Source organism: Anguilla rostrata, chromosome 11 (genome assembly GCF_018555375.3).
Source record: "Anguilla rostrata isolate EN2019 chromosome 11, ASM1855537v3, whole genome shotgun sequence".
Lineage (NCBI taxonomy): Eukaryota > Metazoa > Chordata > Actinopteri > Anguilliformes > Anguillidae > Anguilla > Anguilla rostrata.
In genome coordinates, this window is record NC_057943.1 from 25,684,619 (window position 1) to 25,711,397 (window position 26,779).

Sequence of the window (26,779 nt, forward strand, 5' to 3'; positions counted from 1 at the left end):
TGCAAATTCACTGATAGTACTCGATTCCTTTTCCTGCGGTGCAATTTACCTATTCACTCATGTCCGTCTTGAGCACCAACTATTCAATATTCCCAGAAAGGCAACGTTCCCCTTGGATATAACCGTTGATTTCCCTTATAAAAAAATCTGATTCAGCGATTTATTTGTTTTTTCACTACTTTCAACGGCTGAACTGATTTGGAAAGACAACAGCAGTATTGGGGGAGCCAAACTTCAAGCATTCTCTTTTCTGAAGTAATAAATTAGACATCAATCAATATTTTTAGTGCATAGATTTACAATCGTTCACAAATTGCTGAATTTTACCAAACTGAATTCTGTTTTAATTATTAAAATGGAACCATGATACGTGTTCATATTATATCACTGTAGCATGCATGAAAAAGTATATATATATTTATATAGTACACATATGTACAATACATTTAACATATTTTTCAAACGACCAGACTAACATATGGGAGTGCGACTTCACACAAAAATAGATTTATGAACAGCAACTTTAAAATGTTGCTTAATTTGTATTTCTTATTTTAACAAGACGTTAACTCTTGTTCGTGCAGTAATGCAAGTTGATTGTAATTTCTCACATTGAGGGCACAATACGTTTTTAAAAGATGACCTGTTCTCCCTTGAGACATACTCCCTAATAAATAAAGTGGTGTTGTTTGTGCTGGACATGGGAGGTCTGTCTATGTGAGAAGCAGCAAAACAAAAAAAACAAAAACAATTAAATAAAAATTTAAAAAGGCAACAGACCACCTGCACAAGCAGACCAACCACAAAAAAGTTACACAAAGGCAGTTAATATAAAAGAAAAAAAAAAGAAAAGAAAGAACAGGGAAAAAAAACGAAACAATCATATCTGAATATATTAAGCAGAAAGCAAAGGGAGAAAAAGTGTCCAAAGAAAGGATGCACTTCTAAATTTGCTTATTACATCCAAAAGAAAAATAGAATGACAAGCATTAATTGTAGCAGGCATCTGTATAGCCCTGACAATAGCACACAATACAAAAGAATAATAATGAAGGGGGGGAAAGTGCTAATGACAATAACTACGATGCAGAGTACAGTCTTGTAGTTTGTCTGGCGGCGCGGTGATCTGCGGTGCGGGGGAGATCAGGCGCACACGCCAGACGTGTTTTCACAGTCTCTGAGCAGTCCTCTTTACGCAAGCGCACACACACACGTACATACACACAGTACACCAGACAAAACCGGCAAACCTCCGAACCTGCCACGGTTACGTTCCTTTATCCGGACTTGTTAAAGCTCATAAAAATGAAAATAAAAATAAAAATATAAAGAGAAACATCTGCATATTGTTCTTAGTGCACTTACACCCGCCCATACAGTTTACAACTTCTCAAACATTTCTGCATCGCGTTACACCCTGCAAACGAAGTACTTGAGGTGCGAGGACTCCGGGGTCTGTTAGGCTGGAAACATACTTGATTTAAATTACGCGAACGTGGACGCAAGACTGCGGTCACGTGTATCCTGCGGTCGGTCAGGGTGTTCCTTGTGCACATCCGCAAAAATTAACGCTACAGTCCGCAAGGTGCAATACCCGCGTAAACTGCGGGGGGCAGTATATATTTTTATGCCTAGTGACGCGACAGACGCTAGGAAGCCACACGGGAAGCCAGGAAGGATGGCGGAATCATTTGGAGAGAAGCCCTGAATCTGCCCCCTAGTGAATATACCTTTAAACCTGCAGTAAAAAAAAAAAAAAGCTGGGGATGCAACTACTTCACGTACACGTGGCGCAATAAAACTCAAGTATGTTTCCAGCTTTAATCCAAGGAACTGTAAAATGTAGCCCCAGGTTTTCAGTTTGTTTTTTCTTTTTAATGGTACTTGAGCCCAATTCTTCGCGCTGCAATCCCAGAGGAAAATGGGTGAAGGTACAAAGCCACCCTGAGGCTGTCTGCATCCGACTGCGCGGATCCGTCTGCATCCGACTGCACGGAGCAGCCTGCGTCCGACTGCGAGGCCCGTCTGCGCACAACCGCATGGGGCCGTCTGCGTCCGACTGTGTGGGGCCGTCTGTGCACAATCACACGGGACCGTCTGCGTCCGACTGCGTGGGGCCGTCTGCATCCGTCTGCGCAGGCCCGTCTGCGCGGGGCCATGACTGGCAGTCCCGCAGCACCTCCCGTGTGCAGAAAGGAAGACAGGTGCCACAAAGCCACAAACGAGGGAGAGGAGGAGAGGGGGAGCGAGAGATCCAAACCTGCTGCATCTTTCGGAGGTATATGAGCTCAAACACACCCGAGCGTTCCGATGCTTTTTCTCCGTGTGAGATTCCTCAGGCGGCGAGCTGCCCCCTGACCCTGGGACGCAGCCCCTCCCCCACTGGGTCTGCTCCACCCACCAGCACACGGAGGGAAGGGAGGCACTGGTGTGAATTTTCTTCCTTTTTTTAAGGCGTTTTTCTTTTCCCCCCAAACACAGGATTTGTGAGCGTGTGTGTGTGTGTGTGTGTGTGTGTGTGCGTGTGTGTGTCTGTGTGTGTGTGTGTGTGTGTGTTTCTGTGTGTGTGTGTGTGTGTGTGTGTGTGTGTGTGTGTGTGTGCATGTGAGAAAGAAAAGAGAGAGAGGAACAGGCGGGGCAAGTGTTAAAGGGGATCTGAGCCAGTTTGCTCAGCACAAGCAGGGAGATGTGGGGTAGGGCAGAAAGCATGTAGAGACTGAACTTCACTGTGAGCCCGGAGGCCATTAGCCACACCCAGCCACACCCAGCCCCCTCTTCCACATAACCAGCAGGGTTGGGCTCCAGTCCCACAACTCATACCACCTACAGCCAATGAATCTACAGTCAGGTTCACACAGGAGAGCCACAGCGTGCGCACACGTACACAGACACACACACAGGCGCACACACACACGCGTACATAGACACACACACAATAAATAAAACAGTAAGAAAGTAACCCAGGGCGGAGCGTGTGTGTGTGGCTTTAAGAGGGAAGCAGTCACACTATGAAGGGTTCGAGGCCCATTCCACAGGGCGCGGACTCTATACTTAAACACAGCCGCAGGTGCTGCAGGTAGCCGTTCTAGAAAAGCACGACTCTCAGCCAATCTCAATTTCAGTCACAGCCAATAACAACAGCCGATCTAGCACTTTGGGGGCGGGCCTGACACTATCCGCCCAATGAAATAAGACCATCTGTTCAGGGCAGGCAGACAGAATAAGATGCTCCATGGCAACAAGCCCAGGCGTTAGTGTATATCAGACAGTAACCAGCACTATACTGCATGTACTGCATGTTCATACTCTCACGCATATGTAACTGTTATACAGAACAGCATATACATAACTACAGAACTAATGTGTACACAAGGGTATAAATGAGGTCAACCATTTTGTGAAACTCTAATGAAGTTAATTTTACAAGATGGCACCTCTCACTTGGGAACAAGGGGACCTTAAAAGTTATTTTAAAAAGCAATTCAACAATAAAAGCACAGAAATCCACTGACGCCTGAGAAAGCGAGACGTGACAGTGTGTGTGTGTGTGTGTGTGTGTGTGTGTGTGTGTGTGGTGCTGACAATACGAGTGCACTCAGAACAAAGTCTTGCAGTACTATAGTCCAGTGAGCTTGGGGGTAGTTTAAAAGGTGGGGTCAGGGTAGGGGTGGGGCAGGAAGGTAGGCGGAGTCCAGCCCCTGTAGTCCATGGCCTTGTGGGTAAGAAGCTCTCCATGAGTTCCAGCACAAGTCCCACTGAGCTCCAGAGAGACAGAGAGAGAGAGAAAAAGAGAGAGAAAGGGGCTTTTGGGGGGGGGTGTTAACGTGACCCCCCCTCCTTCGTTCCTTCCCACCCCTCTGCACGCAGAGTCCAGGGCCACGCCCGCTCATCATCTGGCAGAGGGCTGGGACTGCGTGGCCATGATGACGTGAGAGGAGGCCCCGCCCCCGGCCCCGCCCCCCTGCGGCCCGCCCATCCCCGCCAGCACGGACATGGCGACGGCCTCGGCGGCGGCGCGCGAGCTCAGCCCGTTGGGCCCGGCCGAGGGGCTGCCGCTGTGCTGGATGACCGGGGCCGGGGAGCCCGTGGGCTCCGACAGCTGCTTCAGGGTCTCCTCCCCTGCAGGGAGACGCAGGAGCGCACCGTCACCACACGGGGGCGCCAAACAGACACACACACACACACACACCACACAGTCTAACGGAATTCTCTCATTCCTCCTATCCTTCAAAATATAATATTCTGAACTCACAATAAATGCAGACTCTCAGTCTGTGTATGCCCCCCACCCCTTCACCACGGTGGCTACAAGCGCTACTCCCTGCTATGGTGCTTTGATCCCATCACTACCTGCAACGCTCTCTACTCTCTCCCCGCCTGAATAAAGTTTAAAAAAATAAAAATAAATTCTCACTCTCCTTCAGGGAAAGTAAATAAGTAAAGCAACACTACCCTCTGTCCCTCCCTCCCTCTCTCTTACCCAGGTACACACTGTTCTTCTGCAGGGTGGTGACGGGACAGTCCTTATGGGCCAGCAGCAGCTGCTTCAGATGGGCCACCTCATTCCTCAACAGGGACACTTCGTTCTGGGGCAAGAGCAGTCATTACACACCTGTTACCCACTATTACACAGCTATTACATGCTATTCCACTGTTATTAACCTGCTTTGTTAGCATACGGTTACTACATGCTAGTGCACCGCTGTTAGATGCACAATGACCCTCGCTACACAAACGCACAGATACACAGACTGACCAGACATATGGACATACACAAAACTACACACAGACACACAATGCCTTCCAAAATTATTCACACCCTTGATGAAGATGAGCAAAGGAGGCTGTATAAATGAAACAACAGGTAATGAGCTATACTGCATGCTCAAAAATGGAAAAATGGGAATGATTTTATGCTCAGAAAAAGATTTGTTTCAAAAATATTTTCCCCCAAAAAAAGACCATACCTTTAATAATTCTTTTAAATAAAGAGTGTAAAGAAACTACTTATAACAGGGATGTACATAATTTTTTTGAAACTGAAAATGTTTATTGGAAAATGTATAATCTGAGAAATCGTATTCTGTTTAATTCCATTGAGCCATTCACGTAGAATATTCTCCACATTTGAGAACGGAAATAGAGATAGGACTAGCTTTTTTGTTAATCTGTATCAAGGGAGCGAATAACTTTGGTGGGCACTGTACAGACAAACAGACAGACAGTCAAGAAAGTCAGACAGTCCGATACAGACAGTCAAGAGAGACAGACACACACAGACAGTCAGTCAGACAGGGAGACTCACACTCACACAGACAGACTCACACACAGACAGACAGACAGACAGTCAGTCAGTCAGACTCACAGTCACACAGACAGACTCACAGACAGACAGACAGATAGTCAGTCAGTCACACAGACAGACTCACAGACAGCGAGACGTTCATGGAGGTCAGCTCCTCGGCCTTCTTCTCCAGGGAGTTGACCCAGATCTTGCGTTTCTGCCGGCAGCGGGAGGCCGCCGCGCGGTTCCTCTCCAGGAAGCGCTGTCTCCGCTCGTCCGGATCGTCCTCGGCCGTCCTCCGCCTGCGCCCACCCGTGGGCTGGGCCGGGGACACCTGGGCCAATCACAGGGGAGGAGGCCATCAGCCACAATGCCACAGGAGAGTATGCGTTTGATTATCGGTGCAAACGGGCACTGGGGCGTGGGGCGTGTCTGTCTGTACCTGGGCAGGGGATAGGGTTGGTGTGTTGTGTGTGGACAGATGTGCTGCTCATTGGTGGGACAGTATGGGTGTATGTGTATGGGTGTGTGTGTGTGAGTATGGGTGTGTGCGGGTGTGTGTGTGTGTGTGTGTGTGTGTGTATGGGTGTGCATGTGCGTGTGCGTGTGCGTGCTCAGGTGTGCGGGCGTGGTACCTGAGGCTGGGCGGGTGACGGGGCGTCAGGGTGCTGTACCAGCAGCTGGCTCTGCTCCTGTCTCTGAGGCACCATGGGACTGGACACCGTGGCCACGCCCCCGTAGCTGTGCCCCGCAGGTGCCTGCTGGGATAGCGCCGCCTTCAGCCTCTGTGGGGAACAGCACCCAGAGCGCAGTCAGCACAGCTACAGAGCGAGAGCGTCCTTACCTGCGCCTCTTACCCGTCCTCACCCGTCTGCACACACCCCACACCACCCATCGTCATGACAACCAAAAGCAAGGAGGCTATGGACGGAACGCAGATTCATTCATACTTGTGGTCAACAACTGCATGTGCACAGCCTGACTGCTTAACCAAGGGTTTGACACCAGCATAACCACACACACACAACACACACAACCACACATACCTGTGTGTACTCCCCCCCAATACCCCACCCTGTCTGACTTAACCTCAAATAATGTTTACATTTTAAAGAAAAAAAGAAAAACCAAACCCTTCTCCTCCCTTTACATTCCGTAACAACATGGTAATAGAATTCCAAACTGAATGAATGTTATGGACACAGGCCTGGATACAACTGGAGCACGTCAACAGTGAGTATATTTCAGCAGGAAACTGCTATGTACAGCAGCTGAATTGTTTCAGCGAAAAACAGGTTTGAGTAAAACGCAAGATGACTGGAAGGAGATGAAAAATAATGTAAACAGCTTCAATAATTTAAGATAAACACACATGTGTATTCAGGTAACATGCTGTATTATTCATGGCCAGTTTTAAATATTCATGAGAATTATGTCACCACATAATACATAATAAACAGTACTCACTTATTCAACATAATGGCCTATTGGTGTTGTAGTCAATGCAAATATCCCTCACCCATGATGGTCAATAGGGAATTTACTACAATGTAAAGACAGATGTTGCTTTGGCTGCAAAAACAAATGGTAGACTGGCAATAAAGCCTCAACGCCACTCCCTTGCCACCCCACCTCCCCCCCCCAGCATTTCCCAACACTCATTTCTGCCCCTGCACCAGAGAGACCCACAGAGTGCTGCAGTCCCATGCAAGTGCACTGGCTTTTATGGCAGCCATTTTACTTCAAGCTCCACCTGAACACGTCAGTTCATTCTTACAGCAGGACGAGGCCGTTTTGTCCCCTAGTTACAAGGAAAGCAGACTGCCAGGCATTCAGAGAGGAACACGAAAGCACTTTAAAACACATCCAATCAACCTCTAATCTTTACATAGCTGAACAAATGATTGGACAGTAAATCATTCGCGTATGCTTGTGTGTGACCTGGGAGAGGGGGGGTGTTCTCTAATCTCAAAAACCTTCAATTTTGCCCAGATGTTGAAAGGTGACAGGAATGTGTGGAATTTAGCAAGGAGGGGGCGTTTCTCAGCAGTGACGTGTCGTGGGTATGGGCGGGGCTTGGGAGGCTACTCTCTTCATTTGAGCACAGAACAGCCTCCCTGTTGAAGTGAATGTCCTTCATGAACATGTGAGGCGTAAAAAGCAGACCACGCACTGAGACCGCCTCTGGACGAGGGCACTCGCCAAAAAAATAAAAAATTTAAAATAACTACCTGATAAAGACTATCTACTGACAAACGCATCTCTCTCACACACACACGCACTGCAGCATCTGTACTATTTTAGACCTATGTGAGAATACACCGAATTCGACACACAACAAAAAGCACAAACACAGCTGCCCTGGATGATGAGCTGTGCTCAGCAGGTAACAGGACCTGATTGGTGAGTGAGAGCTCTGACATCACCAATCACCAGAGAGAAGCTCCAGTGATCCAGTGAAAACAAGCTTTATTCCAAAGCAATGCTGCCCAATGTTTCCCAAATTATTTAGTGTAACTTGGCCCTGTGTTTTTCATCTTACCGTCTACCACCCAGATTTCTGCTTCAGCCCAGCCCTAAGACACCTGATTCTAATTATTAAGGTCCTGACTGAAGACCACAACCAGCTAGCTGAATCAGTTGCCATAGAGCTGAGCTAAAGCTAAAACAAACCCTGTACCCACACTGGCCCATTTAGAAAACACTAAATAAGCCAAGTTTAGGGCTTTATTGTGTGGACGTGTGAAACTGTATCTTAATTGTGTGAGTTTACATGAGGTCAGAAGGTACAGAAGTTAATGTTCTAAAGGGCTGAGAGTCTGTGGTCACTGTGGTTATTTGTGTAGGAAACTCGGTGTTATATACGTATGGGGCACGCCCCACCAAAACGTAACTTGGCGGATGGCATACCAGCCATCCCAATAGAGCTATAAGTGGAAGAGTAGGTGTAAGGAATACAGTTGATATAATGCATAGGAGTGTGCGTGTGTGTGTGTGTGTGTGTGTGTGCATGCGTGTTTGTGCGCGTGTGTGTGCGTGTGTACGTGTGTGTGTGCGTTTGCGTGTCCGTGCACGTGTGTGTGCGCGTGTGTATGTGTGTGTGCGTGTGTGCATGTGCGTGTGTGCGCGTATGTGTGCATGTGTGTGTGTGTGTGTGTATGTGCGCGCGTGTGTGTGTGTGTGTGTGTATGTGAGCGTGTGTGTGTGTGCGCGTGTGTGTGTGTGCGTGTATGTGCGTGCGCCCACGAGATTCCAGCATGTAAAATGACCTGAGAGTGGGGTTTAGTGAGGGAGGGTGAGGTTCTCACCATCTTGGCCTCGGAGTGGGGGATGAACCCGGAGGGGGAGGAGGAGCCGCTGCCGCTCCCTCCCAGAGGGGGGCCGGGGATTCCGGGAACGTTGGGTACCGTGGGCATGGCCCGGGCCAGCTGCACACGCACAGGAACACGCGTCAGCCACGGCAACCAGAGAAGACACCACACTACAATAAACACGTCACGCATGCCCCAACACGCCACAAATTCCCCAACACACCACACATCCCTAACACGCCACACACTCCCCAACACACCACACATTCCATAACACACCAGACATTCCTCAACACACCACACATTCCCCAACATGCCATAATTCTCTAATATGCTAAAATTCACCTATAGTGCAGAACAGAGAACATAACCTAGAAAACAAGCCACACATCCTTTAACACACCCCACACAGAAATCCTCAAATCCTCACCCCTCTACACAAGCCAAACACTGCAGAAAGTCAGAACCCCAGGGAAAGCGTGTGGTTGGACAAATCAAACAAACAGCATGTCAACCAGGTACTGCTCTCGCTTAGAAAACTAGGCTCATCCAAACAGACACTTTCCCTGAGTTTCCTGATGAAACACCCCGGAAGTATGAGCACACAGACGCTCACAGGACACGCGCCAACACTTCATTAGCACAGCCAGCACAGTACAGTTTCACACCTCCTGGAGCCACACTTGAGATACTGATAGCTAGAAAAAATGTACATTTAACCCTTGTGGGTGTGTTTAACCAGCGTGGGAGTTTAAACCCTGAGGGCACGTGGGTCTACTGGCACTCACCGATATAACAGAGGGCATCTGAACCGGACCTGGAAGAACTGGTACCGCCTGCCCATTGGGCAAATGCATTATCATTGGGTAGGGGCCGGTGGGAGAGCTGCGGGGGAAAGAGAGAGTGAACAGAGGAAGGGAAAAGGAGAGAGTGTGGATGAAAGGAGGGAGGAAGAGATAAAGTAGCAGGAGATAGTGAATGGAGGGCAAGACAGAGAGGGAGAGAGAGCCTGAGAATTGGGGGTGAGTGTATCTGGACATTGTATTTTAATATATTTCGGTGGTGGTGGTGGTGCGGGGGGGTCCCATCTCTTACCCCAGATGGCGGTTGGAGGGCGGGGCCTGGGTGATGACGGACGTGGGGGAGGGCATGGTGGGGTGCAGGGCGTCGTAGCCCAGGTGGATGGGCAGGGAGCCGGGCCGGACGATGGTGGGGGTGGGAGCCGCGCTCACCGCGGGTCTCGGAGGGCTCTTCCCAGGAGCGGGAACAAGAAAGAGTGAGAGACAGACCCTGAGAGCCGCCTGCATCCCCCAGCAACAACACAGCATCGCCTTATTACCCAGCAGAGACACAGCACTGCCTAACTGCCTAACATACACTGCACTGCCTTATGCCAAGCAACAAACAGCATTGCCTTATTACCAGCAGAAACACAGCACTGCCTATGCCTAACACACTGCACTGCCTGCAGCAACAACACAGCATCGCCTTATTAACCGGCAGAGACACAGCACTGCCTAACTGCCTAACATACACCGCACTGCCTGCATCCCCCAGCAACAACACAGCATCGCCTTATTAACCAGCAGAGACACAGCACTGCCTAACTGCCTAACATACACTGCACTGCCTTATTGCCAAGCAACAACACAGCATCGCCTTATTAACCAGCAGAAACACAGCACTGCCTAACTGCCTAACATACACTGCACTGCCTTACTGCCAAGCAACAACACAGCATCGCCTTATTAACCAGCAGAGACACAGCACTGCCTAACTGCCTAACATACACCGCACTGCCTGCATCCCCCAGCAACAACACAGCATCGCCTTATTAACCAGCAGAGACACAGCACTGCCTGCATCCCCCAGCAACAACACAGCATCGCCTTATTACCCAGCAGAGACACAGCACTGCCTGCATCCCCCAGCAACAACACAGCATCGCCTTATTAACCAGCAGAGACACAGCACTGCCTAACTGCCTAACATACACCGCACTGCCTGCATCCCCCAGCAACAACACAGCATCGCCTTATTACCCAGCAGAGACACAGCACTGCCTAACTGCCTAACATACACCGCACTGCCTGCATCCCCCAGCAACAACACAGCATCGCCTTATTAACCAGCAGAAACACAGCACTGCCTAACTGCCTAACATACACTGCACTGCCTGCATCCCCCAGCAACAACACAGCATCGCCTTATTAACCAGCAGAGACACAGCACTGCCTAACTGCCTAACATACACCGCACTGCCTTACTGCCAAGCAACAACACAGCATTGCCTTATTAACCAGCAGAAACACAGCACTGCCTAACTGCCTAACATACACCGCACTGCCTGCATCCCCCAGCAACAACACAACATCGCCTTATTAACCAGCAGAAACACAGCACTGCCTAACTGCCTAACATACACCGCACTGCCTTATTGCCAAGCAACTACACAGCATCGCCTTATTAACCAGCAGAGACACAGCACTGCCTAACTGCCTAACATACACCGCACTGCCTTATTGCCAAGCAACAACACAGCATCGCCTTATTAACCAGCAGAAACACAGCACTGCCTAACTGCCTAACATACACTGCACTGCCTTATTGCCAAGCAACAACACAGCATTGCCTCATTGGCCAGCAGACACAACATCACCTTATTACCCAGCAGAGACACAACACTGCCTTATTGCAAAGCAACACAACACTGCCTTATTGCAAAGCAACACAACACTGCCTTAATGCCCAGCAGATACACAACCTTGCATCACTGCTTCAAAGAAAAGCAAAACTAACCCGGCACTGAGATGAAACACAACTAGGGGTGACACACGATTGGCTCCAGCGTCACCCAGGGATGGGAGGGTTTCAGTAGGCCATTCCGAATTGGGGATTAAAAAGGGGGGGGGGGGTGCTCTAAAAATCTGTGCTACAACCATTTTGTGTAAAAACCTAAAGCTCCTCCAGGGCTTATTCCAGCAGTCTCACCTTCAGCCCCCTGCATCTCAGCTCCTCCCTCCCGCTCACCTTTGCTTCTGAGCCGCTGTCAGATCTGCTGGAGATGGAGTCTGGGCTTCCTGGGGGGGAGGAGTCAACCTCCACTGGCTCCTCCTCCTTCACTTTCACATCTGAAGGGGTCTGTAGGGTCATGTCGAGGGCCCCACCGTGAGGGGAGGCAGGAAGCTGGGGGTGGGGGGTGGAGGGTGGAGGGTGGGGGGCATTGAGAAAGAGAGGGACAGACAATTAGTGAATCAGCTCTCCTTCAACAGAGAAACAAAAATTGCCGTTGCCATACAAAAACCATTTCTTGAACACGATGATCCTCAACCACCTTCTAGTTCCAACCTCCTCTCCCTCTGCCCCCACAGTCCAGCCCGCTCCATAGGCCCAGCCCCTCCACAGATCCACCCCTTCCAAAGACCCACACTCTCCACAGACCCACCCCCTCCATAGACCCCACCCCCTCCATGCCCTCCCATTTCCCCACCCTGGCTCCTCCCGATAGCCCCTCCCCCTCCCGCCCCCTCCCTCTCACAGGGTTCTTGGCCCTCTTGTCGTCGTCCTCCTGGGCCTTGCGGAACTCCTGCTCGAAGGAGCTGGCCAGCTCGCTGAACAGCCCCACCTCCTCGCAGTTCTTCAGGAAGCGGGTCGGCGTCGGCGTCTGGTCTGGCGTGGCGTGGAGGGGAGGGGAGGGGCGACAGAGGACACGTCACTTCAGCAAGAGCAATGCTACCAGGACAAAGAACCTTACAACAGTGAGATGGGCATTCTTTTTATTTGAAAATATCAGGGGTAAACGGTTGCTGGATTTTTTTAGTGAAAAGAAAATTGAAAACACCATGGATGCCAGATTGACAGTCAGCAGGTTGGGAACTTGGCTGGTGTGCCTGCTGCCTGCTGTAATCTCAGTGAAGAGGACGAGCTAATGACCATGAAGAGCCCAGACCTCAAATCAGCATCCCGTCCAAAACACACCAACTGTCACAGAATGACTCCCCAACCAGTCCAGTTAGGTATTTTATGTATTTCCTCTAGGCCAGGGGGAGTAGCACCCTCTACTGGCGAGCCAAGGCAATTTCCAGAGAGAAACTCAGTTGTTGTGAGATATCCTGTTTACTGACAAGGTCCAGACATAGAACATGCTCAGCTTAAGGAGTCTGTTTGAGCAAGTCTGATACTTGCGGATATCATATTGACATGGCACAGAAAAACTCTTCTGACCCAACGATGGAACAGGGGCACGCCGTATGGGGGTTGGGGGGGGTGAGTGTTTAACTCAATGAGGTCTATAGAGGGGAACACACCTGCGATGATGACAGAGTCCGTTCTGGCTGGTCCAAATTTCAGTGTCATTTCATGCTTGTGCTTATGTACAGCCAAGTGATCCTCATTAGTGAACCTCTGGAGAGAGAGAAAGAGAGAGAGAGAGAGTGAGAGAGAGAGAGAGAGAGAGAGAAAGGAGAGAGAGGAGAGAGAGGGAGAACAAACAATCAACTCACTGAGGAGAGGAGGGGCTAAAAATAGACAGAGGTGGGACAACAGAAGGGAGGGGGTGAGAAAGAGGGAGAGGGAGCCAGAGAAAGTGAGAAGGGTGCTCCAGAAAGGACAGCAGGATAGGAGGAATCTCCTCCACCTAAAATATCACATTTCGAAGAAGCAGCTGACAGGACACCTGCAGAGTCTTGTAGCCTTCCCAAAATGCATCCTGAACGCTCACTCTGTACGGCAGCCTGCTCCAGGACATGAAGGCCTATCAGCCATTAACGGTCCACCCACACCCTGCCTTTCACCAACTATCCTACTGCAAAATTTTCTTGTCTTTCTTAAACCAGTTTCTCGTGGAAAGACTGCATGTCACACAGCATTCACTTTTTAAAGCTTTTTCCCTCCCAGCTCTGTACTGTCCAATCAGGTACCGCCGAGCTCGCGCTGCAACGTCCGCAGCCAGCGCGCTCGCCTCTGAAGCCCGCGGGCTCAGCACTGGCGCTTCTGTTAGCGGCGTAGCGCAGCAGGCAAGCTGGCACAGACACAAAATGGAGGAAGACCGTCGACGCGCAGCTTCGGCGAGCAGACCTCGGGCACCCGACCAACCCCATCGCAGCGAGACGCGGGCCCCGTGCAGCTGAACCCGACCCGACTGAGGGCGACGCCACAGCCAATCACACCTCGCCCTGAGGGGCGGCAGCACGCGGAGGGCACCGGCACGGTCTGGAGAGAACCCCAGACCAGGCGGCCAATCCGGGCACCAGAATGGGGCATTAAAAGGACGCACCACCCAGCAGCAAAAGCGTTTCATTTTAAACTATTAATAGCCGTTCATTTACACCCTGGCAAGGACGCTATTTATTGTGAGTCAGCGCTAATGCTACCATATGAGGAATCCCAGCTAACAAGACCTGGATCGGTCCCTCTGGACAAACTCCGTAGAACACTTACATGATTCAGAGCCCTGTTCTCACCCGGGAGGAAGCGTCCTACTCACCGGGCCAGACACAGAACTGGCTGAGGCAGACAGAGGTTTGTTTTGTTAGGTGACACACAAAGAGCCTCGCGTTGTTTCCTCAGCATTTCAGAATGCGTTAGAGCAAAGAGTGCAAATATTTACCAAAAAGCAGACAAACACCGCCGCCAAAGGACTTTGGCTGTGATTCAATGAACATTTGTCCTGAACTTTGACAGTTAAAAGCTAAGAGTTTTTTTTTTTTCCTCCACAAGCACTTCGGTGAGTTCAGTTATCACTAAAACAAACAAAAAAAACGAGACACAACATTGGGTCCTCGATGATGATGAGGAAGGAGAAGTGTAACGCTTGCGTTTACTTGCAAGTCAAAGTTAAGGGCAAACATTAAGTAAAGGCCATTATCCAGGAGCAGTCTGGGAGCGGCCTAGGAAGCCTGAGGCCCTGGCCACACTAATACTCAAAAATACAACAACTTTAAAAACTCATTTTAAATCTTTTAACATTCAATAAATGTAAAAAAAAACTTAAACTGTAAAAGTGAAAAATCAATTTTTAAGAATGAAAAATAAAAAAATAAAAACAATAATAAAGCACAATGCTCTCAGGAAAGGTCAGTTCCACCCGGCTGTGGTTCCCAGATGGAGCACTGCCACCGCACCCTGCAGCAAGGTACTGGAGTCGCTTCAGTACACATCCAGAGTTAATGGACTGCATGTGAAAGAACGCAAGTTGAGCAAATCGTTCTTAAAGGAGCGTGAGCTAAAGGCCTAAAATGTATAAATGAATGATTCTCACGATCTTCCTGTGCCCGAGGAACCGTTTCTGCCACTCAAGCGAAAGATCCGTGCCCACAGACACTTTCAGGCCAAAAAAAAAATACAACTACCAAAAACGTATCTGCAACCGTACGCAAAAATGTTACATTTCCTCTCGCTCTTTTGTTAACTCACAGGCAGTGGCATGCCCTCAGAGTGCAGGCAACGTGATCCTGGGGTGACTATTCCAAAGGAAAATCGCTCGCGTTCCCAGCACCACGGCCCGTCTGCCCCTCCACCTGTCGGAGTCCCTCTCGGCGCGGGGGGGGTCCGCTCGGCCCCCGCCCGCCCCCCGCGGGGCGGCCGCAGAGACAGAGAGCCCTTTTCAACGTCTTCGGGCTATTTCTGTCGCGGCCGCGGCTCTGGCGGCAGCGGGGAGCACGCTCAGTGGAAACGCAGTAAAGTGTCAGGGCGTATTTTTAGACCCGCCAACGCCACCGATACAACAACTGCCAACCCCCCCCCCCCCCCCGTAAGGTTAACGCGTGGCTTCCAGATGAATTTCCCCGTATGGGGACGACGGCAACACTAGCTCGGCAACAAGCGGAGTGGGGGCCAGGGTGGTGGATTTAGACCCCTGGCATTCCACAACAGGTCTGGTCTGTTTGTGCGGAGGGGGAGGGCAGAAATCGTCACGGCGACGCAGGCCCGGCGCGAGGAAAACAGAGCTATTCCTGGCGTGCGTCGGGGGGCGCTGGCTCGTTCTGAAAGCATTCCTGCCGTGTGCCGCACGGTTCCTTCAGCATCAGCACCCCTGTCCCAAAGCCAGGGGTGTGACACCCGCCCCCCCCCCCCACCCACCCAAGTTTGGGACACCCAACAGTCGTCATGACAGCCTGAATGCCCGGAGAGCTGCTACCCAAACCTCGCCCGGACGACAGGTGTGCAGGTATTAAAGCTGTGACGGGGCCCAGGTCTGACAGCAATGCGGAGGTCTTCACCAGCTTCACTACACCACCCTGGCTGACATGACACAGAGCACCACAGGCTGGTTCTGTAAGAAGAGAGGTACAGACGGGGGCCAGCAGCTGGGAGTGGAGGGAGGGGGCCAGCGAACGCCCCAGGGGCCCTGAAAACCCAGTACGGGGTCAAGTCAGGGGCTTCCGAGGGGCTCATTCTGCTAAGACACAGACATGTCTCAGCCCATGGTCTGGTATGCCATTCTGACCACTCTGGTGCCAATGACTGTGGCCAGCATAACAGCCAGGAGAACTGATGAGATGCAATCAGGGCATCCCAAATTTTTAAAAAGAATAGCTGGTTAAAGGAATGAGAAGGAATCCTCAACCAGGTCGACCCTGATTGCAGGGGCAAGGAGCAACAGCTGCAAACGCTGTAAGAGGAAGAGGAGGACAGTGAAGACGTTAATGCAGGACCAGCTTTTGTCACAGGCTCGCAGAAGTGCTAAACACCGCTTCTGCAATATCACAGGAAGATACCCATGACTCACACAGCATGTGCAGATAGGACCATCATGACTTCCAGTCTTTACACTTAGACAAGTTATGTGTCAGTTGTGATCACTGGAAGCTGCCAAACACACGCAGCTATAGAGGATGGTCTGAGTCCTAAGTCTCCGGCAACAGGAAGATCCACTTAATTACCCGGCTCTCAGCTTTCATCATAGCCAGCGACACAGACCCACATGGGCCATAGACCAACAACAAGCCCCACCCGCACGCACCCGCCAGCACCCACACGCACCCGCCAGCACCCGCACGCACCCCCACGCACCCACCAGCACCCGCACGCGCCGTGCTGCGAGTCCTAACAGCGGGACACACCAAAACACCGGCGGAGGAACTGGAATTTGCCTCCATGGCTGCCCGAGAGGCCTCAGCGTCCTCCGAGGGGAAGGGGAGAACAGCGCGCGGACTCCAGAACGACGCGCGCACTCATGCATTATGCATCCCCAGCGCCGCGCCGCGCCCGCGTGGAAACCGCCCGCTCGGGTCGTACCGAGCAACGGCGAGCAGAAACGTCTCCGGAGGTAATGGCTGGAGGTTCGATCCGGTCTGCATCACCACCCCCACCACCCCACGCCAAAATTCTAGGCCCCGGGGCATCCGCTGTCCAGCCTGTAGCATCCACCCCTCACCCACAAAAAAAAAAAGTTTCAATTAAATAAAAAAACACACCAGCCTGTAAGCCTCTATCCCAGAAACATCAAATCTGCAGTCCTCAGCCTGCCCCGCCCCCCAATCTAAAAAAGCACACACCATGAGGGCTCTGTCCATGAGGGCTCTGTCCATGAGGGCTCTGTCCATGAGGGCTCTGTCCATGAGGGCTCTGTCCATGAGGGCTCTGTCGGTCTCCTCACGCTGGAAACTCTGCCTGCACTTCCTGTTTTTAGGGCTGAACCCACTCCAGCACGCTCCTTCGCTCACTACGGCCCTGTGCATCGCGCGTCACCGATACGCGTCATCGTCCACACTCTGAGTGGGGGGGTGGGGGTTTGTGGGTGGGGGGTGGCGACCCCCTGCCTGCGGGCAGCTCAGGGAGCACCGGGCAGGGCAGCCCTGCACCCGTAGCGCTCCCTGGATCAGTCTCCCTCAGTCTCCCTGAGCCGCTTCTGAGTGGGGCTGAGCGCCGCTAGCGGTTAGCACGGACTCACGTGCGCCAGCCAGCCGCGCTCAGCCTGCAGAGCGGTTACCACGGTGGCGGCAGGTTCGGGGCACGGGTGACAACACACCAGGGGCAACACACTTCTGCTCTCTCGCCCTGCAGGCTGAACGCGACTCCACACACGCACACAGACACACGCACATTTACACAGAAACGAACAGATACACGTAAAGGGAAATGCACACACATCCACACGCGCCAGTGCGCACCCTCAAACACACAGACTAAAAACACGTACACGCAGATGTATGTGTGCGCACGTATGCACAAAGACACAAACAAACACAGAAACGTGCACCCCCCCCCCGCCCGTACGGCACGCAGGCGAAACCCGGGACAGGAGCACTCACCTGCCCGCACCCCGGGGCGCTGCAGACGAAAGGGCGGTCGTCCCCCATTTTAGCGGAGAGTTTGCAGGGTAACTGTGGGAGAGGAGAGGAAAACATTGCTGACGTTAATCTAATAAACCCTCGTCTCCTAGCGATGAACCGAGCAGGGATGCTTCAGTCTGGATCCTTCGCCAGCCAGAGAAACCAGAGTGCGTTTAAAAATAAAACCTGGCAGGGAGGAAAAACACACACACACACACACACATACACACACACACACATCTCAGGCCTGGGTCTCCCTGGTGATACTTCCCGCATGCTCGGGGTTTCCGCGTCGGCCAATCAGAAGCCGAGACGAGGAGGAAGCCAGTGTCTGCATGAGGAAGTCTCTTCAACTGTCTTTCTCCTTCTCTCTCTCCCTTCGTCTCCCTTCCCATCTCTCTCTATCTCTCCCTCCCTCCCTCCCTCCGTCCACCCCCCACGTGTTTGACCGCCCACCCAATCCTCCTCACACTCCCACAAAGCTCGCATTACAGAATTTCCATTATTCCCCAGCATAACACAATGATTTACTCCACACACACAATCCCCTCCGACAGCCTCCGCTTACCAGAACCCTTCTGGTTCAGAGCGAACAGAACCTGCCACTCAAACCTGCAACTGATCCCCAGTCTTGCCTGAAGCACTGATCTGGCTTGATGGAGATCGGTCAATTCTTTTCAACTGAGTTTTCAACTGAAACTGACTACGGCCAAGACTACAAGTGAAGTGGAGCTGCCAGAAAGTTCAGACACCGCTTAAAAAAATAAAAAATTTTAAAAAAGGAAGTGACCTGAAGACTGGCCCGGAGATTTCGCAGCTGGAGACTCAGAAGGAGACTCATTTTGGTGGGAGGCTTCCGCACCCATTCCAAAACACATTATAGTCAAAATTTCACTACCCTTCCAGAGAGGTACCAAAAAAAGGCACCAGTAACTACTGGGAGGAGCTAGCAGTCCTGTACATCGCAGATTGGTCAAACGCAAACTTTACGTGAATGTGAGCAAACCACCTATCATTAAATACCCAGCAAAATTATAGACAAATTAGAAAGAACCCAATATAGGACAGCTGTACCAAACAAACCCACAAAATGACCTGACATGATCACCAATAGACAAAGAAAGCTTTTACTTGCAGCACTAATTTATATAACATGGCCCATAACATGCAGGATGTCACAAAAACAAACTTTGAAAAAACACAGAAATATAGCTGAATAGGTGGGTCTGTCTCTGGGTCTCTGGTGCTTAGAAGCATAAAGGTAACTTTCTGCTTTTAAGGATACAGCCACAAGAGATCTCATTTTGTGTGAGGTGTGTGTCCGGAAAACACAGGAATCAATTATTCACACATTAGGCTATGGCTGGTTAAAATATTATTCCAGTGAAGTGAAAACATGTTTGCGTAGCATGGGCATACCAGTATATTTGTTATATTTGGTTACTAATACCCAACGTTACTAAATCACAATCGAAACGATAGTGGGGAGGAGAAAAACCTTTGTCTGCAGTTTGTAATCATTCTGTCAGTCAGATACTGTTTGGGCAGGTAGGCTAATACAAGAAGGAACAAGGAGTAAAGAGATTTCCTCATAGCTAGCAGTGGTCAATGCATTTAACACAGCGGTTTAAGTGCCGCATTAGATCTGTCAGCTGCATGACAGCTGTGGAACGGCAGGGAATATAATGTAAACCCGTAGCTATAACTAATTTAAAAGCGGTGCTTTTAATTCAATGCTACTGCGTAATCAGTCCAAAAGCCATCGGGCCCAGATTTTACTCCCCCTCCGTGCTCCTTGTATGGAACATTGCCAAGCCTAACCGTGAAGTTCGCTGAGCCTTCTATTTGACCCTCATGTTTGGAAATAGGAACTTCATTTAATTATAACGCATTTTCTGAAGCAATTCAGTCAAGAAAGAATTTCCAAAAACTCCATTTATAAAGGCAAAACAAGTATTTTTTTCAACACTTCTTCCCCTTGCCTTGTCCGTCCTGCATGAATTATTTTGTTAGGCTCTCCCAATTCCAGGGTTGCTTGAAAAAAGAAAAAGATAAAATTTAAATGAGGAACACAGGGTGGTGATGGGCATCAATGTTTCATTTCTCCCCACCCAGGCCGCGGCGAGCTCCGCGTGGTTACGCAACGTCCAGGCGGCCGTCGCGGCCACGCCCTTTTAAGAGTCCCCGTCAGGCGACTCCCGCGTTCGTCCTCACATCACATAACCCATGGACACAGGACTCGGCCCGAGACTCACAGAGCGTAGACCGCCAACGTGGCCGATACGCTCAGTCGCAGTCCGAGACCCCCGAGCGAATCACAAGCGAAAAAGCAGGCGAATGCTGTTTCATTGAGTCTTCAGCTTCCCATTCACAAGGCAAGTAGGTTTTCTTAATGCCTACAGAGCATCCTCCCCCTCCTGAACCCCGCCCCTGCAGTTCATTACCGAGGGAACATCTTGGTGCCAGCTTCCTCAGGCACGGGCTGTCACCCAATCAGTCTGGAGAGGGAGGGGCTGAAACTAGCCGCACGCGCGGCCCAGAGACTGCCGCGGCGCGCGCGTGTGTGTGTGTGTGTGTGTGCGTGCGTGCGTGCGTGCGTGCGTGCGTGCGTGCGTGCGTGTGCCTGTGTGTGTGTGTGTGTGTGTGTGTGCGTGCGTGCGTGCGTGTGTGTGCCTGTGTGTGTGTTTGTGTGCGTGTTTGTGTGTGTGCGTGCGTGCGTGTCTATGTGTGTGTTTGTGTGTGTGCGTGCGTGCGTGCGTGTATGTGTGTGGGGGGGGGGTGTGAAATTATTTCCCCTTCAAATGTTAGAGCTCCGGTCATAGGTTCACACCGTTACGACATGACCTGGACGCACAGACAGAAAAACTGGGGGCCAGATTATGTGCACGTCCAAAATACCTGGCAGCCGTGCCCACACCCCGTCCCGTTAACTAAGATTTCTCCCACTCAGCAGGTGTGGGGGAGGGAGGGGGGGGGCAGGGGTAGACCACAGGCCTGCACTGTTTGATACAGCCTGCTAGGAAACTGACTAAACAAACTGTATTAATAGATCCTCCTGCAGCCAGCAACTACACGTCTATTGCTGGGGAGCCAGCACGCAGAGAGAGAGAGAGAGAGAGAGAGAGAGAGAGAGGGAAGAAAGATCATGACAGATGGGCAAGAAAAATACCAACGAAAGATGAAGAGTTGAAGAGAGTTACTCACAAAACCTGTAAAAATGAGATTGATTTCAAGGCAATAATTACCCAGTATTGAAAATCTGTCTAAAATATGCATGTTCCCAGGAGGGGGAAGAAAAGAGGAAAGCTGTGCCCTGGTGGTGGGGTACAGCTGCCCATCACAGCCAGGGAGGACAGGTCACATCCTGCACAATGATTCGGCATCAGCTCCAACCCTGGCCTTCATCAGGGTTGCAGTACTCACATCTTTCACCAGACGTTCATCCGTTCATCCTCAGTTCAAGTACTTAACTTATCCTCGTTTTTGACTAGCCATTTGGTTTTGTTACTTGTGAATGAATTACTAATTAAAAGTAGCCTTCTTTATATATATATATATATATATATATATATGAAGAATGAGGAAATGAGGAAAGAGTGAGGGAGAGATGTGCGACAAAGATTGTGCAGTCGAATTCGAACCACGGATGTCACGGCTCGTAATGAGAATGTGGACAGTGCTCTACAGGCTGCGCCATGAGACACCCCAGTAGCCTACTTTTTTATATGCTTTTTCCCTCTGTGCTCCCCAACTTGGGACGTCACATCATTCTCACGCCACAACGCTCAGTGCTGCCTCCCCAGTGGATTCGGGAAAGAGCAGGGGAGCGTGTGCTCTTCTCCAAAGCACAGGGGAGCTTGGGCTCTCCTCCAAAGCACAGGGGAGCACAGTCTCCTCCAAAGCACAGGGGAGCACCTGCTCTCCTCCAAAGCACAGGACGTTGCTGCCGCTCCCCATCACACCACAGTTCACGAGTCGTTTGCGCGTAAACCTGAGCTGAGGGGAAAGACACTTTGTGTGCAGTTCAACAAGCGGACTTGCGGGTGCCTGAGCAACCAGCAGGGGTCGCTAGCAAGTGATGAGGCTATAATCACAGCCGACTGAAACACTCCCCTCCTGGGGTGATGCTAGACCCAACCGCGCAATTCCCAGCAGGACTGCCAGTCACAGTCTGCATTGGCCTGGCCTGGACTCTATACCGAACTCCATCCGCATGGATTACAGCCCACGGATTAGAGCAGTGCATTAACAGCATGAGCCACCCAGCAGCTCCATGAAAAAGTCTGTTTAAATGTGACTGTGGCAAACGCAAGTATACGTTACACAACTGCTGGAAAACCCAGAGAGGGCGGGGAGAGAGAAAGAAGGGAGAGAGATGCGAAAGGAAGGAGAGATTGAGGAGGGAGAGAGATGCGAGAGAGAGGAGAGAGAGAGGGAAGGAGAGACACACAGAGAGACAGAAAACATACTAAAGTCCAGAGGTGACATGTCTGCAGCATGCTCTGCAGGCCAGCATGAAGCACAGAGGGTGCTGGCATAATAGCAGCACACTAAAGACAGTTGTAGAATGCTGTTCCACAGGGCACATTCAATACAGGTAAGAACATTCCAAACTGGACCTGGACCAGAGTTGCTATGGGTAACCAAGGAAGACCAAGGAAACCCAACATCCAGGACTGCGAAATCGCACAGCAACCTTGGAAAGACGGACAAGACTGAAAATGCCAAACAACGCAGCCGAAACCACGGTTTTCTGGGACGCGGGCCCCAAACGCACAGACTTTGGCTGCATTTACAAGGCTCCGGAATCTTGGATGTTTGTTATTGGAACCATACAGGCCCTGACCCTGTTACACACCCCCCTCCCCCCCCTCCTCACACACACACACACACACACACACCCCCATGGCAAGCTGCCTTTTTAACGATGCAGCGTGAAGATAAAGCCGTGATTCGCAGCCAGCCAGCGCAACGTGACTATCAGGATGCTCGTTCCGCGTGTTCAGGTGTTTAGGAAAAGACTCTGATATGCGAAGCTGCCTTCCTGCCTTCTTCCTCGCCCCGGATGTCATGATCAATGGGCCACATCAGCAACTGCAGCTCAATATGCTTTTATAGATCAAGTTCTCTCTCACACAGGCTTACAGTAGGCCTGTATACTTACCACACACTCAACAATAAAAAGGAGGTCAATTACATAATGTCAATTTGACTCCAGTCCAAAAATCAGCTTCAGATAAGATGCAGAATGGATGAAATGGGCTGTGATGATGGGCGCCCGATCACACCCTGAGTACTGCTACTGAAATTACTCAACAGTGGGCAAAAAAAATTATCAAGATAGGGAAACTGTCTGTCGTGAGCCATTAAAGGGGGGGGGGGGGGTAGAGTCTGGCAGACAGAGGCAGGAACCTCGAGAGTCTATCTCCGATTCCATTCCAGGCGACTCTCTGGACTGATTCTGAGGACAATCTAAGAAGTGGTGTGTCAATCCCCAACCTTGAATTCCAAAGCAGAGGCTTAGATTTAAATTAAAATCAAATAAACTTTACTGGCACAACCACACATCCGCATAACACCGCCAAAGAAAACGGTTTTTATAAAATGTAGCCTGAATGGGGAAAAAATCACATCTGGACAGACTCCTGCGTTCAGACAGGCAGACCCTGACCACACCAAAGCAAGGAGCTCAGAACTTGGGTACTACCGTGGAGTCCAAACATTCTGATACCATCCATCATCACTGCAGCCCTTGAACTCGCTACTTCATTAGCGATGCTCCCGAAGCTGAGGAACACCAGAACTCCTTCACTGACGATGACGGTGAAAAAACCTTGCACTTTTCTTTCTTCAAACGTTTTGAACGCTAGAGTCATACCGACGGCAGGGCATGTACGAGCCGTAAAAGTCAAATACAGAACGCTGATATCGCGCTGTTCAGCCGAGAAAATATAGGAAACAACGCGACCCACATTTGTGCTCAATCTGCGGTGTCAAGTGTGTTTCCCACGTCGCCGCACGTCTACGGTGGTGACAGAACAGGGGACGGCTGGATGGACGTCCCAAATATACCACAAGCTCAATTACAATACATCGCATTACTTAGTTGACGGATATGTGCGGAGACACGTATCACGTTTATATCTTATTCTGCAACCCACCTATTTACAAAGAAGCATGGCAGTCGATGGGCGTAAAATAATGCTGTTAGCTAGCTAGCTGCTAGCAAAGAGCTAACAGTACGACGACAGTGGTCCCGCCCGCGTTACAGCTAGCTAAAACCAAAACTACATTAACAGTATATGTAGTTTTCTGCCAGCGTCCCGTCCAGCTGCGCTATTTTTTGTCTTACGTGCAACGCATTGCAAAACAAGATAGCTATAGCAACACAACTACCCACCAAGCAATATGATCAGGTTCACATCACGCGCACAACGAAACTTAAAAACAAAACACTGTAAAAAGTTTTCCTCCACAAACTTTATTTCGCGGTTTGCGCATATGTATATCTTATACATACACATTACACATCGATAGCTAATCTAACCCAGCCATCATAACTGTGACAGGCAGTTAACTTTGTGTCAACGTGCCGTGTCATTTGAACAGCAAAAACAAACACAGTTTTTGTATAGCGAGCTATATTTACGTCTTCCTTCAATAAGACATCAATAACTGGCTAGGTCCATTGCTACAGTATGGTCATTTTTAATGACCCAAGTAGGCGAGCTCAGCGAACAAAACCCTTGTCTCTTACCTGAGTTCTCAGATCCTGCAAGTTTGGTTATTGATAGCCGTGGCTGCACCTGGCTTGCAAAGTACGGAACATCTACTTAGTAAGTAAATATTACATTAAAATATTAGCCAATATATATGGCTAGAGAGGATAAAGCACATCCAACAGCTAGTTAGCTAACTACGAAAAACTGAAACAATAGTCGTAGCTGCTAAGTAGTTAATAGCTAAATAATTTTCTTTTCCCCAGCATGTAGGCATTTTCTACAATTGAGCACTACAATACAGCATCATAATCGAGTACTGCTTTTTTAATATTCCTTGACTGGGATCAAATGTAGAGTAATTCGCTACCAGACTAACTAATAACTGGTAACACACGTCACTATCAAAAGATATTAGCAAGCAACCAAAAAACCCTTGTATAACTTAAGAGACATATCGGTAGACTTGCTTGACCCTGCCTTTTCCCGCATGTGCCCACCCTCAGTTGAGCCTGATTGGCTAGACGAATTCCAAGCAGTTTATTTTCTTTTACTCATTGGCTCACGAACTGTCAATAGGATCAACTCTATAGCATAACTGGTTATCAGAGATGCCTCTCACACGTTGGAATTTCCCCCTTTTCCTCCATACAGTCCGAAGAACACCAGTCGAGAAGGCCGCTGGCATACTTAGGTCTAGCTAGTAAGAAAGTGTGTAACTAGTTAAACCAGCAGAAGCGCCGAATACTGAAGTTATTCCACCAGGCAATTTATGCAACTGACAGCATAACAAAACTACACTAAGACTTGGTGGTCCAATAGCTAAAACAATCAGCTGGGCACTTTCTCAATAGTATCAAAATAAAAATCGAGTGCAGAGCACAGCAAAAAAAATACGATAGCAAAGTTAGCTAACATTAAATTAGCTAGATCTCTAAGTGGTTAGCTATCAAGCTAGTCATCTAATCGTACTTAAACAGCCTGAACTAAAGCCACTCACAGTCCTATCCGGTCGCGCGTAGGGCGCCTCTCCCCGGTTTTGGTCTGGGTTACACCTGGATTGTTGTCCGGACAGTAGTAGAATGTTTACAAACTCACACAGCGCCCCACTCTCTCCCTGTCTCCTCTCTCCTCTCCTCTTTTGGAATCTGACACTCCCCTTCTATACTAAATCTCGCGTGATGCTCCAACGCCAGCCTCGACAGCCTCCCTCATCTCGCGAGGATGAGTTTGAAATGGGGTGTTGATCATTGAAAATGACAAGACGGAGTGTATGCTGGAATTTGATGTTTGTCTAAGCAAACAATATAATTTACAACTATAAACTGTTTTTTTTTCGATTCAAAATCACAATTGGCATATCTCTTCCACGTAAATATTGTGATTTTATCGTGTACTTGGATACACAACTATCACTAATATTACCATGCCGTGGCATGTAAAGAGGTATAGCCTGGAATATGTATTTGCATAGACATAGACGTATATATGTCTATGTGTATTTGAATAAGCCTGAGTGAATGAATAAGAGCGTGAAAAAGCTTGCAAGTACTTATGAGGGCACTGTCATTGTTTGTAGAGTAAGCTGCAAACACAAGTGTAGCCCATTAAAATAATAATTGTTCGTCATTTGGAGGAAGTTATTCTTTAAAGGGATAGTCCACTTTCGTCAGCTTTAGTGTATGATTTCGGTTGGTCTAGTCAGATTTTGTGTGCAATGAAGGATATTCTACATATTTAAAGAAGTTTCTGACAACCAGCCGGCTTTACTATGGCCGATACTGGGGCATTTATGGCTTCATGATCCAGAGCAAGAAGGTACACAGCATCACTGTATAAGCAGATTTGGAGTTACCTGTTGCGTATTTCTTAGACCACAAATCCTTCAATGCCCCAATACCACCCATCGTAAAACCAGCTGGTTGTCAGAAACGTCCGTAAGCATGTAAAATATCCTTCATCGCACATAAAAACATACGCTACAACTGAAATACTACAAAGAAAAAAAATTCAGAAAGTGTCCGTTTAGGATGAAAGTATTATTCAAATAGGAAATAATGAGAAAATAACTTAGAGAAGTGACAGCATTCCATGATGACTAATATTCTTTTGGTCTAAACAAAAAATGGCATTAATTATGCTTTGAATACAGGAGTTATTGCATCTAACTATGACACATTTACAAGAGAG

General features: G+C 49.5%; 1 protein-coding gene across 4 annotated transcripts; it reads right to left on the minus strand.

Annotated features, from left to right (window-relative positions):
* Positions 1 to 317: 317 nt before the first annotated feature.
* atf7a (activating transcription factor 7a) lies at positions 318 to 25,748 on the minus strand. Of its 4 annotated transcripts, none has more exons than XM_064299000.1 (12): positions 25,688 to 25,748; positions 17,850 to 17,921; positions 12,903 to 12,999; positions 12,134 to 12,264; positions 11,626 to 11,781; positions 9,691 to 9,845; positions 9,384 to 9,480; positions 8,593 to 8,712; positions 5,920 to 6,069; positions 5,430 to 5,618; positions 4,481 to 4,586; positions 318 to 4,119 (listed from the first exon to the last, which is right to left on the minus strand). In XM_064299000.1, the coding sequence occupies exons 2-12, from the start codon at positions 17,895 to 17,897 to the stop codon at positions 3,890 to 3,892; spliced, it is 1,479 nt and encodes a 492-aa protein (XP_064155070.1). In that variant the 5' UTR covers positions 17,898 to 17,921; positions 25,688 to 25,748; the 3' UTR covers positions 318 to 3,889. The 4 variants fall into 4 exon arrangements, with proteins under 4 accessions (XP_064155070.1, XP_064155071.1, XP_064155069.1 ...); XM_064299001.1 differs by having other exon boundaries at positions 25,590 to 25,744; XM_064298999.1 differs by lacking the exon at positions 25,688 to 25,748 and adding an exon at positions 24,628 to 25,564.
* Between the last annotated feature and the right edge of the window lie 1,031 nt (positions 25,749 to 26,779).